This window comes from Chanos chanos, chromosome 5, assembly GCF_902362185.1.
Source record: "Chanos chanos chromosome 5, fChaCha1.1, whole genome shotgun sequence".
Lineage (NCBI taxonomy): Eukaryota > Metazoa > Chordata > Actinopteri > Gonorynchiformes > Chanidae > Chanos > Chanos chanos.
The window spans coordinates 38,976,707-38,993,179 of record NC_044499.1 but is presented as its reverse complement, the minus strand read 5'-3'; the positions used below and the strand labels follow the sequence as shown (position 1 = coordinate 38,993,179).

Here is a 16,473-nt window from a genome sequence, read left to right as displayed (position 1 = left end):
CTTCTTTGAAGTAAAGTTCTGAGATTATGTACCTTCTGATACTATGTACCTGCCAGAAAACCAGGAGGTGATATGACAAAAGATAAATGATATGACAAAAACTGTGATGTGCACCCCAGAACAGAGTAGGGATCGTACAATTTTAGGCTTACAGTGCAGGTCATGTCTTGAAAGACTACTAAAAAATTGCTTTTGAGGAACACAAACAAAAAATCAAATGAAAGCATGGCCAAGCTCTGATCTGTCGTTCTCTTCTCATAAATAGTAGTGTTAAACATATTTTCTGTTTCTTTGCTTGTTTACAGAAAAATTGGACTAAGTCGTACCTTCAACTGTGCAATTTTATGATGCTTAATAGATCATTTAGTTTACTTATACAAGTCAAGTTTATTTTACTTTCAGTGTTAGTTTACTTCATTTCATCATCCAAATCATTACACTTACGGTTTTGACTGATGGAGTGTGTCTCTCCTTCCGCCTACAATATCTCTTGAGAAAAACTGACCTCAGAATGCAACAGCTAATGTGTCCTTTGGTATTGCATATACACTTATGAATTGTATGTGTGTGTGTGTGTGTGTGTCTATATATATATATATATATATATATATATATATATATATATATATATATATATATTTATTCTTTCTTTTTTTTTTCCTTACCCTTCCTGGTACAGTATTAAAGCTTTTTTCTGCCATCAGCAGGCATCTGATTTGATAAGTGGAGCTGGAAGCGGATAATAGTGCTCTTAAAGCTCTAGATAAATTTTATATTATTAATGTATTTCTAATGCATCTTAAGGCATGCATGAACTGACTCATACAAATAGAGGTCTGAGCTTGTCTGAGAAACAACCTCATCAGTTTATGGAGGATTACAAATACATGGTTTTGATGCTTTACTCAAAGGCTTTCTATAAAGTCAGGTCCTTAATTAAACTTTTCATGTTTCCAAGGCTTTCCAAGACTAACTGCTCTCTCTCTCTCTCTCTCTCTCTCTCTCTGTTCCCCTTGCCACTTGGGCTTGTGTAGCTACACACTGACCTGGATAAAGGGGAGAGTGCGGTGAAGTACACTCTCTCAGGGGAGGGGGCAGGGACCATCTTCACTATCGACCAGACCACTGGGGACATCCATGCCTTACGGAGTCTGGACCGGGAGGAGAAGCCTTACTACACACTCCGTGCCCAGGCTGTGGACCTTGAGACCAACAAACCTCTGGAGCTTGAGTCTGAGTTCATTATCAAGGTCCAAGACATCAACGATAATGAGCCGAAATTCCTGGAGGGGCCTTATAGTGCCAGTGTCCCTGAGATGTCCCCAGTGGGTAAGCCTCCCTCCACAACAGCTATTCTGAAATAACTCACAGTTGAAGGATAGTTACATACTGACTGAAGCTCAAATAGACCTAGCCATCCATTCCGTTGGGCAGGTGGGACTCCTTCAGTGATTGGTTTTGAAAACAGTGCAGTTGAAAGACTTGGGAGTGATCAAGTATTGCTGTGAAAGTGGAAATGATCATTTAACAATCCGGCTTAGGCCGCTTTGTGGTTTACTTCAAGATTACAGTTGGAAAAAGTGTAAAGCAGTCCCAAAAAAGATTTTCAAATTTCTGCCTGTTGTTAGACACATTTATGGTGTGTCTCAAAACCTAATGAGCTGCCTTGTTCCCAACCACCTGCAGGCATGCAGCGTTTTAAAGAAAATAGAAAACTTTAAGACAGCTTATTGAAACATTCTAGTTAGACAGCAATTACGTCACCAATCATTCCTGCCCCCTGCCCTCAAAGCGTAAAAGGATGAGAATGAATCCTCAGAATTCTTGCTAATTATCAAAGATTACCCCACCTCCCTGCAATGCTTAACTACAATTACTGTAATGTTTGACAAATGGATTGTAACAGAGAAATTCTAAACAGGAGAGAACTTCCACTCTAAGAGCTTCCTGTTTCATAGTTGCCACTCGCAAGACAGACCAGAATGTATAGGGGCCTATGGAACTATACCCACAAAAATGTAAAATTCATGGGGTAAAGAAAAAAAGAAAAAAAAAAAAGAAAACAATTCTTGCAATTTTTGTTATGTTTTCGATACAAGGGGTTGAGACAATAGATATAGTTCCATTTTTAGGTTTTTGTTGTTATTGTTGTTGCTGTGTTTTTTCTTTCTCTCTTTTTTTTTTTTTTTGGTTTTTCAGGTGTAGTAAAATACCTTTATGTAAGTCTTTGTGATGTAACACACCACGACTCACTTTGCCATCATTTGCCATTTTGACACTTTATGGCATTCGCCACCCTGGCTAGTTAGCATACTTTTACATTAGCTACATCTACATTTAGCTGTCAAAGAAGATCTCCTGGCTCCTTTAGATTTTCATTCAAAATCATTTCAAAAACGTCAAAAGACTATGGGTGCCATCGAGGGAGGATGTCCTGTCACAATCAGTTGTAAATCCTTAACTGACCAATCAGCATACATTAGCAGAGCGCTAGCATTTTATGGGCAAAATAGCCTTCACCTGTATATCAATTCTGATATATAATCAATACTATATTTGCAAAAACTACCACGGAATACATGCTTTTTTTGTCTAGAAGCAGGTGTAAATAAGTATTTTAGCTGTTTAGTTTCATTCACTCTCAATAGTTAAGGACTCTCTCACGAGCACCCTCTAGACGAATTGCAGCCAATTTTGGTACAATGGCATTAATAGGAAGTGGACAGGCTTTGTGTAGATGGGCTATGATTGTAACGGCCTAGCGTTAATTAGCCAAGTTAGTTAGCTAGTTGGCCATTTGAAACAGTAGCCTGAGGTGACAGACTTTGTCAGCATGCTAAATTAACAACATCCTCGATTTAATGACCATCAGAGTAACTAAGATTGTAAATAAAATGACACTTGTACACATTTATGAAGAAAAAAAAAGGGAAAAAAAAAGCACAAGCTAAGCATTATACATTAGTTGAAATAACTTATGTTTGAAAAGGAATTTTGACCTTGGATACATGAGATGCTGCTGAAAGTGAAACATTTTTAAGTGTCTAAAATTTGGCATAGCCTTCATATCGTAGGAACAAATTTGATGACTTAAAAATGGGCTATGCAAGTAGCTCACTCTGTTTTGGGACACACCTTTAGTGGTATTTTTTAAGTGTAAACGAAAGTCATTACACAGAGCCATTTGCTAGTGTGGTGCTTTACTATGACTCAAACCTGACTCTAAGCTGTGTTATGTATTTACCATCTGAAGAATGCTGCATACTGTGACCTACAGCCAAATCGACTGTCAGGTTTAGAATGCCTTAGATATTTGGAATAGTTCTTAAGTGAGGCTGCGTTATGGAGCTGTGACATTGGAGCTGAACTAATCTGGGATCAAGCGGAAAATAACTTTTAAGAAACATCAAGACTATGGTTACCAATACAAAGCGTTCTTTGATGTAATCCTATCGCTGTTTTGCTGGCCATGAAGATTCACAGCTGTACCTTTTGATTCTGTTTAATGTCATTTCACAAGGTCCTGAAATTACTTTGTCTGGTTTAAATTACCAATGAAGTCCTGATACCACAATCTACTTTCATCTTAAATAGAAAATCTGCAGATGTCTTCTAGGAGCTATGGATGCTGATATGCTGATGTGCATCATGCTATTGGTGGATAAGCGTATGGTTTTTTTTTGTTTTGTTTTTTTTCTTTTCTTTTTTTTTTAACACCACACTACACATTTTATCCACTGGAAAATAGCCTGTCCTTTGGAAGAGGACCATTAATATGTCTGTGGGAAGCTAATTCAGTTTTCTAGACTAGACAATGCTGACAGGACTGGCTTGCAAATCACCACTAAACCTGATTATGCAAGTCCACCCATTCCCAGCAGATCTTCGTGTCTCAGATTGTAGACTGCATGATTGCCTTATTGATCATTCACTGATGTCTCCAGCTTTTCATGGTCAGCTCCAGGTAAGCTTGTCTCAGTGACATCACCTACTCACCCTAGTTGTTTTCTTTTTTGAAGGGTCAGCTCAGAAACTGAGCATGGAATCTACTGATGCCAAGCATTTAATACAGCTGTCATAACTATTACTGAATCAACTGGACATCGTGTCTCTCCTCATACAGATCAAGTTATCCCACCCATAATGATCATACTTTCATCTGTAGATGATTGACACATGTCTAATGTTAGGCCACGTAATGTTTGATGGTAGATTTTTTTTTTTTTTTTTTGCACGATAGTTTTAAATGTGTTGTGCAATGGTATAGACTGATTGTTGGGCTTTCAGTTTCCATCCTTAATTCAGTGTAATCAAATCTGAATACATTTATGGTCACTACTACTTTTTAGGAGAAGGCTCATCTGACCAGTAATTTGCTGATTAGAATACAATGGCAACTAATTAGAGCAGTTCTGCTCTCTCATACTACATTCTAATTGTATTACACTAAGCCTTGGAGAGAGCAACTGCCAGTTGTGCTCTAATACCACCCTTTCTCTCTCTGCTTTTATTTTTTTTATGTCTTTGTACCATTTTTATTGAAAGCTGTCAAAATCCAGTACATGTTTTATGGAGAAGACCTATAATGTGTATAATTAAGATTCATTCAGCCAAATCCTCTCCTTTACATTAAATGGCTTTGTGGAAATTTATCACTTTTTAAAGACAAGTTCAGATGTCACAGGATGATAGCCCTCTTCACTAAGGTTTTAATTAAAATGGCCATGTCTTCTGCTATTTGCCTTCAAAGTGTCCCACAGGGGACAAAGACAGAGAAAATCCACAATACAATCTCTCTCAAAAGACCACTGTAGAGTAATTTATGGAGGGAAGCCAATCTCTTTTGCTAAAAACCTTCTAGTCTATTACTCTAATGTGCTTCGAAGGGCTATGAACAGTCCATAATTCATCAGCCAGCTACACCTGATGGTGTACATCAAACAACAACAACAACAGCAATAATAATAATAATAATAATAATAATAATAATAACAATAATAATAATAATAATCATAATAATAATTCAGTATTCAGATTTCATTACACATTTCAACTGAAGTGTTTATTAATATTAATAAATAAACAAATAAATAAATAATGAAAGTAAGAAGAAGCATGAAGACAAAACAAAAAGCAACATTTCTCAAAGACGCTCACATTGTTTGCTTGAGTTTGTCGTACCTAGCATGGCCAATGCTGAAGTGAACCCCTTTTCATGTTCTTTCCTCTGAGGGTGACATATCAAGGTAATTCACACTGAGATTGCCTTTCCCTTGATCTGAGTGGTAGTGAAATGAAATGAAACCCATGCCAATAGACAAATCAAAGTTCTACAGACACACACCCGATGGGAGAGTGAATGGGACAGTTTATATGTACTCTCTTCTCCTTTGAGCTTAATACAGTGGTTCTCATACTACACTTTCTTTTTTCAGGCTTATAATAGAATACAACTAGAGTGCCATTTTGAGGTTGGATTTGCTGTCATCTAGACATCCAAAACATTCTCTCTTCGTATTATCACAGTTCCTGAGTTTTAAGGTCTCATGTTCTACAGGGATGTTTGAGATGGCCCTTGGGGAGAATGTTAGGATTGAATGAAAGGTTTGAACATTTGAATGAAAGCTTGGTTAAATAGTGCAGTTGGACTATCCCACTCAAATTGCTGCTTTGTGTGGGCGTTGAAACGGCTCAATACCACATTGACGATACGTGTGTTTGACTGTGCTGAAGAAACTTGGAAATCAAAGCTAATTACATCAGCTAGTACAACAGAAGTGAAAGGACTCCCTTTGGGAGAAATGGCTTTTGGCTTGAAATCTGTGTGATTACTCTGTCTCTCACTTCTTTCATTCTCCGAAGACCTTCAGGTGACTCCAGTCTATCGAGCTGCAATTATTTACATATATGCTATTGTTAGGGCTGTACAGTTTTCTTTAGAATCCTACTGACACAAGATTAGTTGAATGTCAAGCTCTTTAATTACCTCTTTGCACCACATAGTCACAAGGTAATTTTGTATTATATGAGTGAGTTTAGAACTGAATCATCGGTTTGTTTACTGTTTGTTCGATATCTTAATTGTATGGCCTCATTCTCTGGAAGTACTACAGTATAACATGATAAGAGGGCAAAAAATGATTTTATTGGTGAACATAAGTAAATGATCTTAATATACATAAATGAGAGCTGGGAAGGCTCTATTGACCGGCAGCACTTGAATTGTATTAATAACAAATACTTGCAGAGAAGTATAGGATTTTTCAAGCTTCCCTGTGTTCAAATAGGGCTGAGCTTTATTTGCCAGATTTAAGCTCAGATCTCTTTCAGCTGATGATTCAGTGCCATTGTTAGCCATGTGCTGGCAGCAAGGGATTTGTCTAATAAATGCCTGCCACAGACAACGCACAGATAAATGTTACGTATCCCATGACTACAGCCTGCTGGGCAGGAGCACGGCATTCGATTTGACCCTTTTTCTATTTCGAGACTTCTTGTATTTGTTTGAGCAAATCATCATCTAAGTGTCCAAAATGTCTAATTATCTAAAACTTCACTACTAGGGTGTGGATAATCACAGTAACATTACAGACAAGGCTAATTAAAGGGGATGGTGGGAGGTTTTTTTTTTTTTGTTTGTTTGTTTTTTTTATGGAGTAATTAATATCAGTGTGTTTCCAGGAATCTAGAATGCTGCTCACTTCTTTCTGTTTCTTTACCGGGCCATTGTTTGTCCAATGCGTTTGTAGATCAGTCCTTAAAGTGGAATTACATTTAAATGTTCTCAGGCACACTGCCACCTCATGTAAGAATATTTAATTAAATTCTTTTTTTACACTTTTATTGTGTTGTAAGTAAGTCGCTCTGATTAAATAGCTTGAATCTTTTATAGACAACTGTTTGAGTAGTTAGTGGACATTTCACAGTAATGGCAATGGAATGATAGTGAATTTGCGACGAGCAATATTGTGCTGTAAAAACGAGGTTAAATTAAGAGCGCAGTGTTCAGCAAAGCTTTTTGGCCTGCATTCTACAAGAGCTGTCATTATAATCTGTCTTTATGTGCTCAGACAAAAGACTTCAGCCATCGCTAAATTCCAAAATACTCTGAAATATGACTTTTTGTACCTCGCATGGTGCATGGTGTCTATTTATTCACTTGACTGATTATTAATCTGTTTTTTATCTTGCGCGCTCCTTTACATATAGGTACATATGTGATGAAAGTGACAGCCACGGATGCAGATGACCCTACATATGGCAACAGTGCCCGAGTGGTGTACAGCATTCTACATGGTCAACCATACTTTTCTGTGGACCCTAAGACAGGTAAATCTCTTAAACATCCGACACAAACATCCGTAGGTTAAAACAAATATAATGTAACACTTGTTATATATAATAAAATATCAATGAACACAAACAGAGAACCCATATCAAGAAGAATTTCAACTTTAAAGCCAGTCATTCTTCTGTTGGTATTGTAAAAAGTAAATAAATAAGTAAATTATATATATATATATATATATACACACACACACACACACACACACACAGTATATACCTGTATATCTTCACCATGTCAGTTTAAAAAAAAGGTAAAGAAAACGCATAGAACAAACAGAGTTAGAGAAAAGTAAAAAAGAGAGTACAGGTAATTTTGAGGGGGAGAAAAACAGAGAAAAACAAACTGACACATGCATACACACACAAACACACTTTAATCCATGCATCTCACAGACCCATGCCTGTTACAGGCTCATCCAAAACTGATGAGAAGAATGTCAAAAACAGTTGCCTTTGATAGTAGTTTCAAAGCACACAAGCTCAGGAGATCAAATGCAGCTTTCTTTTTCCATATTACCCAATGTCAGTGAAGGATAAAACACCTCAGTGGCCCACTAAACCACCGATGTCACCCCTAATCGGACCTGTGACTTACTTTTTTACACTAGAAAAGCTCTTATGGCTCACAAAAACATTATAAAGGGTTGGGGGGGGGGGGGGGGCAAATCAAAAATAAAAGAAATAAAAATAGTTGCATTTAGTGATGGCACAGCAGCATTGACAGAGCCAAAAACCTTTCAGAACGTTTGTTGAGAACTTTAATGCCATTCGTTACTGAGCTATCCTGAGTAAAATGGCTTTAATAACTGAGTGTCAAATGCTTCTGTTTTGACCTTCAGTTTCTAAGTGTGTTACCAAGTAGTCAGCTGGTGAGCTGGAAAGAATCGGTCTCAACAGCTGAGCTTCATCAGAAAGACAGAAGAAAATAATAGCTTTATTCCAGGAAATGATATTGAATTTTAAAGCTGTTTCTGTGTGACGCTAGCTCAAAGAACAGCCTGTTGGATAAGTGCCGACGACAGGTAGGATGTTTAGTGGTGACAAAGGGTCTCTGCTGGTGGTGTCATATAACGTTTTAATGCTGCAATGGACAACAAAATTTACTGTGAATATATTATCTCATTTTCTTCTGTCTTTTTGCTTTTTTCACTCTTCTTCTTACTCTACAACACCTCTTCAACCACACCTTTCACTTTCTCTTTTCTACCCACTCTATTCATCTGACTTTTCCATCAATTTTGTATTTACGAACCATCATGCCAAATCTTACTCCTGCCCTTTCTTTTGCTCTCTTTCTATGTTACATGTTTTGCTCATGCATTCCTAATCGTGCACTTTTTTTTTTTTTTTTGGTCAAATTCCTTTATCTAATCTCACTGTTTACTCCCCACCTCCTCCCCCCACCCAATTTGATATGAGAAGGTGTGATACGTACAGCTTTGCCCAATATGGATCGGGAAGTAAAGGAACAGTACCAGGTTCTGATCCAGGCCAAAGACATGGGAGGCCAGTTGGGGGGTCTGGCTGGGACAACCACTGTCAACATCACCCTGAGCGACGTCAACGACAATCCACCCAGGTTTTCCAAAAGTAAGACAACTAGATTCATCTGCAATTTTGACAAATAATTGCCTGGGGCAGAGAGAATCATGTTCAGGTGTAATCTAGGATAAAATGCATACACATTCTTGGGTGTCAGTCATTTTCTGTGAACTGGTTTCATCCATAAGTTGAGAAGGCTAATACTTCATTGGTTTATCCTTGAATGAATAAGCTGATCACTGTCCATTATTTGAAGGTATGAAAAAAGTCAACCCTGTTTAAATGTTTAGGCTTTCTTTCATACTTGTGACCTTAAACAGAACGCATGCACCAAAAAACATAACTATAAAACACATTTTATTTCTTTTGATATATATTCATTTAGCTCTCATTTAATGTTAAATGCAGGATATGTTCATTATTTCTGAGTTTAAATGATGTATGAATTTTGGGTAATGGATACTTTTTGCATTTATTCAGTAACATATCTGACGAAAACAGTAATTCACATCCAAGGGCATTCTGTATTGAACTGGAAAGATCTGCACCTCTCTGCAGAGGTTATAGGCACAGTTTAAAAAAAACAAAACCAAAAAAAAAAAAAAAAAAACCTTGACATCCTGGGCATCCTGATACTAGCAAAATTAAAGCATTGATTTTTTTTTCTTTTTACCTCAGGAATATGTTTCACTAAAAATAAATTATTTGTCTCATCTGCATTCATCTTGCTTAGAATTATTTCATATATAAAATAAAAAGTGAGAAATGAAATGCAGAACAAAACACTGTACAGTCATGTTGAATGATGATTAAATTCAATCAGGGGATTCAAAACAGAAGATGTATCAAGTACTAGTGTTTTATTTAATATGTGCTCTCACTATCCCTTCTGCAGTAGTAGAAGGCTGGTATGGTACATTGGGATAGCAGTCACAGCTTTGATATTAGTATGCTGTTTTCAGGACTTTTTTTGAGGCTATGAGCAAACATTGGCACAGAGCCCCGTGCCCTAACAGAGCAGTGACACCATTCAGGCCATTGATTTTTGCCTTGCCCTTAAAAAAAAGAAAGGCAAAAGAGGAGAATGTTAACAAAATGTAAACTAAAATTCCCTTTAACTCTTACCAGCAAAGTACCCCTAGTGGCATAGATATTGCTTCTATTTTTTATGTATGTTTTACACATAGTAATCATAAAATGAAAGACCTACAGTACATGGGCATTACAAAGCTGTAGCCTAAACATGAGGTTAAAAGAAAAATTGTGTTAGACTTACACTAGACGTTTTCTTCAGTCGCTGTATTGCAGCTATCTGAAAACTGACTAACTTTTGCCAGTTTTTTAGCCCTATGCTAATTGTTTAAATGATGTGCTTGTTTAATGAAACTCTTTTATTAATTATTTATGTATTTGTTTATTTTTTATGATGTTGTTCTTTTTGATGCATCTATATTATGCTTGATAAACCACTAATTCTAGTGGTTCCAGTTAGAACCAATAAAGCTTTTTGTTCACTGAAAAGTTAATTTGCCTATCCATGCATGTGCCAACAACAAGGCACTTGCTGTGACAAATGTGCCATATTTGTCCTCTGTGTTCTCTCTCTCTCTCTCTCTCTCTCTCTCTCTCTCTCTCTCTCTCTCTCTCTCTCTGAGAGATATTCACTCCAATACAGTTAATGACCATCAGCTTTGCTAATTAGGCTTATAAGCTTTATCTCTTCATGAGTTTGGGTGTGGTCGTGGGTGTTTGTATGCATATAATTGTGCATACATGCATTCATATGTATTATGTATTGTGTGTATGCCGACTCTGACATGTCATTGCTTATTAGGTATTTTTCACCTGAGGGTCCCTGAGTCTTCAGCTGTGGGGTCTGCAGTGGGCCGGATCAAAGCTCATGATATGGATATAGGAAAAAACGCCGAGGTGGAGTACAACATTGTCCCCGGTGACGGAGGAGTCATGTTTGACATCACCACCAATGAGCACAATCAGGAGGGTATCATAATCCTCAAACGGGTAGGGCTTCTGCCTATCTCATCACAAAGTCTGGCCAAACACTCACTTAAAACTGAACATAAATCTCCTCTCCATATAACTGAAAATTGGCACTGAGATATTACTCAAAAGATAGCTGCTTGTGATTGGCCATACAGTCAGAAAAATGCAGTCTATTGCAGCAAAATTGCATTAGTCCATTAGGATAGACAGGCTAATTTGTCTTGTCAGTTAAGATTTGACACTACAAGCACTGAATTTTGCCTTTCAAGACTCTCAAGAGTAATGTCTGATGAAAACCTTTAAAATTCTCTTTTTTCTTTCTTTCTTTCTTTCTTTCTTTCTTTTTTTTTTACTTCAGTATTGACTCTCCATCATGAAGTCTGCAGATAGATGTAGCTCACAGCTGCCATATGTTTACCTAGATATGTTCACAGCATGTATACTTTAAACATGCAGATGTCTCCTCTTGTGCAGAGCAGCATTGAAACATCCATCTTTTAACAAAGCTTCAGATGAAGGTTTAGAGTGGGGAGGATGGAGTCTGATTTTTGCCGTTTATTTCCTGATACTCTTGATGATTATCTTCTGCACTGGTCAGTGAAAGTTCATAAAAGATTTGTAAATGTGACCTAGAGCTTGAAGCGGTCTGATAATTGCTCCATAAGTCACAATTCTTAAATCAATCTTTCTACATCTCACAAACTTTGAATATTTGTCGTGTTTTCTGTTGAGAGCACGTCTGTTGACATTTGAAGAGCAACCATAATTTGAAACAACTCTTAACAAAACTTGCATAACACAGACAAAATACAACCTTTTTTTTTTTTTTTTTTTAATTACAATTGATTAAGTTTTATTTAGCCAGTCTCTAGAGAATAGCATAAGAAAAATAAACCAATCAGTCTATGTGGGGACATTTGTGTTGCAGTGTAAATGTATATGGTTACAATTGTCTTTTAAAATACCCTTAAAACTGTAGTCACTTGGTACAAATTACATTTGTTGGTGTTTAATTCATTAATTTCCAACGAGTTTGCAGAATAGCATTTCATATAATTCTCTCTCTCTCTCTCTCTCTCTCTCTCTCTCTCTCTCTCTCTCCTCCGCCTCTCTCTCCCTCTTTCTCTGAATCATGACTGACAGTCTTTATTCAAAAACTTTTCACTCACCTTAGAAATACAGAATATTGACTCTTTTCAGAACCTCAAAAGGTCAAATCCATGTAGAAAAGTAAGCCAGTAACTCAATTTCTCCTTTTATTCTTTGGACCACCTTTTCTTTTCTTTACAAACACAATAACTGACAGAGCTTCTTGGAAATAATAAGGACATTATTTGTCTTCAGATACAATTGGTCTATGTGTATCAATGGTCTCTTTACAACAAAGATTCAATACGGGTCTTTAAACGGGTCTTTAAGAGAGAGTGTGTGTGAGTGTGCCAGCTTGAGTTTATTAGGTCGTGTATGTGTGTTTTCTCACATATACTCATTCTGCAATTTTGTGTATGTTATGTTTGGAGGGGGGTGGGGAGGCATAAATCATGTATATTGACCTTTTCAATTCTGAGGAATTGCTCTGGGGAATGAATTAGCAGAGTTTAGATTATGATGTAATTGTAGGATATTTGTGTGTGTGTGTGTGTGTGTGTGTGTGTGTGTGCAGTAAATAATGCGAACGGGCTCAGGGAGAGAGGACACTTGCTTTTCTGTGTTTCCTGTGTTTGTTTGCCTGCCACACACACACACACACACACAGTCCTGTTTAACAAGAGAGCTCTCCACAGGCTTCAGCACTCCAGCAGAAAACAAACTCTTTTTATAGAGGCAAACACAGAGAATCAAGAATATGAGTTTCTTTGTATTTTGGTGTGTGCACACAGACATGCACGCACGCACACACACACACACACACACACACACACACACACACCCCTCACTCACTGCAGTGCCATGGAGGGTGAAGAGCTCAGACAGATAATGATCACTTGAGATATTTATAGATCTTTAATCAACTCTCAACTAACTCTCATTTTCAACAGCAGTCACAGACAGTGTAGCTAAAGAGAGTGAGGCATATATGTTATATGTCTGCTTTAACATACCTTTGGTTTTCTATTGGGGAGCTGTCAAAAAGATGAACAAAACAAACAAAAATGTCTAAGCAATACCATTTATTGACTGATATATTGTGCATCTAACAAGCGTGGAATTACCCATTTAATGTTATTTATATTACTGTTTATTTTCACTGTTATATCTCTGCAAGCTATCTTTGTGAAGACAACATAATTTTACCCCTAAAGTGACTGTAACATGGTACATTTAAAAGTCATTTAAGTTATCTTCAATGTACACCGAGGAGATTAAAAGCCAACTAGAAAAGTGTGTGTGTGTGTGTGTGTGTGTGTGTGTGTGTGTGTGTGTGTGTGTGTGTGAAGAAGACAGGAATTTACAAAATGGCACAGACAAAAAGATCATTCAGTCCATACCAAAGGTAAGGTTTTGGTTGGACTATATCCAATATAAAACCACAGTGTCTTTGTAAGCACTCTGTATCTTTGACAGGACATGGTTTATGATCAAATGTATGGCATGCTCTTAAAGCGACCCTCATAAGCACAGGGTAAGGACAGGTCAGTAGCAACTGTATTTAGGAAGTAAAACCTAGTTGTCCTTTCTGAATGTGGCAAGTACAGTAAGAGGATCAGGCTGGGTAATAGGTTCAGTGGATGATCACTGACTCAGAATCAGTTTAAAGAGACACAGGGGCATGTGTGGGATCATTGTGAGGTTTAGACATTTGTACCACCAAAACAAAAGCTTAGAACAGACAAAGGTAAAGACTGTGAATGCCACTATGCACAAACAAGGATAGTGTTGGCCAGTGTAAACACTGAGATACTGAAAATGTTGAAAATGACAATAACTGGTATTGATAGAACCACCTCATACATGCATATGCACTTGCACCCATGGGCATATGTGCACAGATACACACACACACACACACACACACACACACACACACACACACACACACAAATGCATACATGCATATACGCAGAAAACTAACTATACCAACAAAATTAAGTGTATGTATCCTTAAACGGCCTGAGGTTCTGCTTTTCTAGTTAGAGGTTTGTGGACAGATTAGCATTGTTTGTGTTTGTTTGTATGCTTCTTTGCATGTTTACTTATGAGCTTTGACTGGAAGCACACAGTAAACGACTGCATTGCTGATAGGTGTAATTGAAATGTACTAAGCCTGGAGGAATGGTTTTGTTTAATGGCTTCATGTGTGGTGTAAGCCCAGTCTGGCTCATGGCCAGAAAGCCTATTTGAAACACAGGTTGTTCCCAAATGAAACCCCACACATTCCATCCTATGCATTTAGATGTGTTGCAGAAAACTCCATGGGAGGCATACCTCGCACACCAGTCAACATGAAGTACAATCAGCCTTACCAAATACCCCTAAGTGGGTCAGTCAATGATTAGTCATCAAATAAAAATTACACTCTTTTCTCCCACTGGTAAACAAATGCAATGATTTGTTGAAATTGCTCAAGAAGCCAGTTTCCAACTGCGGATCTCTCTGTTTATGTAAGGGTGTGTAGCTCATTACTAAGAGCAAGTTCAATTTGAAAGAGGAAAACCCATATATCTGCAGAAACGGCTGGAGCACAGCTGTAAGAGGGACGCATTGTGGTTTACTGTAAGAATCTACAATTATGTTGAACTGCTGCTCTGCATTGATTCTGCTACTCATAGATTGACCTTTAAAAAAATCATCAAGGCCAATTTGACTTTGACATTTTTTCCACTTAACAGCTATCAACACAACTCTTTCATTTCAGCAATGAGAGTCACTGTCAGGCACCTCGTCCTTCAATTAAGAAAGTCATTAATGTGCTGTTTGAACAGTAAATCATTGGAGAGCATGTTAACTTCCACGGGTCCTGATGAGTTATTGCTAAGCACATAAAAGGTAATGGCTGCATGCCCTGGCTAATAAAGAGCCCAAGTGGTCTAAAACTCTTCTCAGACGGACAACTAGGAGGATGAGTTAATGGAGAGAAAGTATAGATATATAAATATATGTACTTCAGGGCTACAGTGCAGTGTTGGGTGTTAGAGAAAGAAATTGTAATATAACTAAATGTTCTTTTTGCTCATTTGAGATTATCTAGTCAGTATAATATACCTGAGAGCATAAGTATGAGGCCTCTCAGAGTGATATTCATACATGCAGTTAGTTGGTTCCATGATACAGCATATGCACCAGCTGCAATATCCAGCCACCACAAACTTGATTCAACTAATGCTTAATAATTAGTTGATGTTTGGAATTAGATCTGCCATTGCTCTGCTGAAGCAGGTATGTGCAATCTTGCTGGTCCCAAGACTGAGACAGAAGGTTACTCAAAGGAGGCATTTGATTCTGTTAAATTATTATCAGTACCATTCCACATATTTACAGGAGTTCACAGTGCCACCTACAGTTAATTTTTGGTAATGCTTAGCTTTGGACACAACAAAAGGCGCTTGTTGCATGCTTAGCCAAAATGAGAGTGTTTGGCTGCACAGGCGCACTTTGTGAGAGAGAAAGAGAGAGATCAAGAGATCAACTGCTATGTGGGCTTTCACCTGCTAACATGATGTTTTAGATCTCAAATTGCAGGAAACTGTGCTCTGTTCTGTAGTGAGACAATACGATATTCACTCATCTCAGACAATCAGTTCCCCTCAAAGAGAACGCTATCGTGCCTGTGAATACAATATACTTTACACTTGGCTAGCCTCAAACAACAGACTCTTTCACTTTTGTAATCCACAAAGGAAATGTCTTCACATGTTTGCCATTCATTGTTTATTTTCATTCTCTAACAATAACCCTGCCTTGATTCATGACTGGCCTTGAGATTGTGCTGTTTTTTGTTTGTCTGTTTTATTTTGTTTTGTTTTGATTTTTGTGTTGTTTTGTTTTAAATTTGCCAGCTGCCAATTACTGCAGAACTGCCACATATTATTTGCAAATCTAAGTGAACTGATGAATTTCTTAGTGTGGCCAATTAGATCTAACGGGTAGCAAAATCCACATCTGGCTTCAGGCATTCAATGCTGCCATGTCCAGTGGGATGCACCAAAGGGGTGCAAGATGGAAGCCTGTATTACACCCTGCCTTAACTTCCATTGCCTTTTATCAAGTGTTTAATTGGTAGCGATTACTTCTCATTAAAAAGAAAGCAAGAAAGAGAAAAATATAAGAGATTTGCTTTTGTTGTTTTGTTTACCATTTCAAGATGTTTTGACTCGTTGGCAGATTGGAGTCACGCGATGTGTAGAATAATGTTAAAATTTTAAAAGCACATTAAACGCAAACAGACGACGTGGGTCTTCTGGCTCAGACTCTTATGAAATTTTCAGTAGGATTCCTCTGACACCAGCCTTTTCATCTGAGCCATGTTTGTCTTCGGGTTATACCTTCATTTAGTGTACAACATGATCTCTAATGTACAAACACTTAGCGTTGCTACAACAAGAACAGCCACTGTCATCAGGGGAATACTGTCATAGGAAT

The 16,473-nt window shown here is 37.6% G+C and overlaps 1 protein-coding gene across 1 annotated transcript in view; it reads left to right on the top strand.

Moving 5' to 3' along the window:
* The window catches only part of LOC115811338 (cadherin-12-like), an 89,891-nt gene that overhangs the window by 50,018 nt on the left and 23,400 nt on the right, over nt 1-16,473 (top strand). Inside the window, exons 3-6 of the mRNA XM_030773495.1 lie at nt 1,035-1,329; nt 7,210-7,329; nt 8,770-8,937; nt 10,724-10,911. Of these exons, the coding sequence (XP_030629355.1) occupies nt 1,035-1,329; nt 7,210-7,329; nt 8,770-8,937; nt 10,724-10,911 (771 nt within the window). The remainder of the gene's footprint in view (nt 1-1,034; nt 1,330-7,209; nt 7,330-8,769; nt 8,938-10,723; nt 10,912-16,473) is intronic.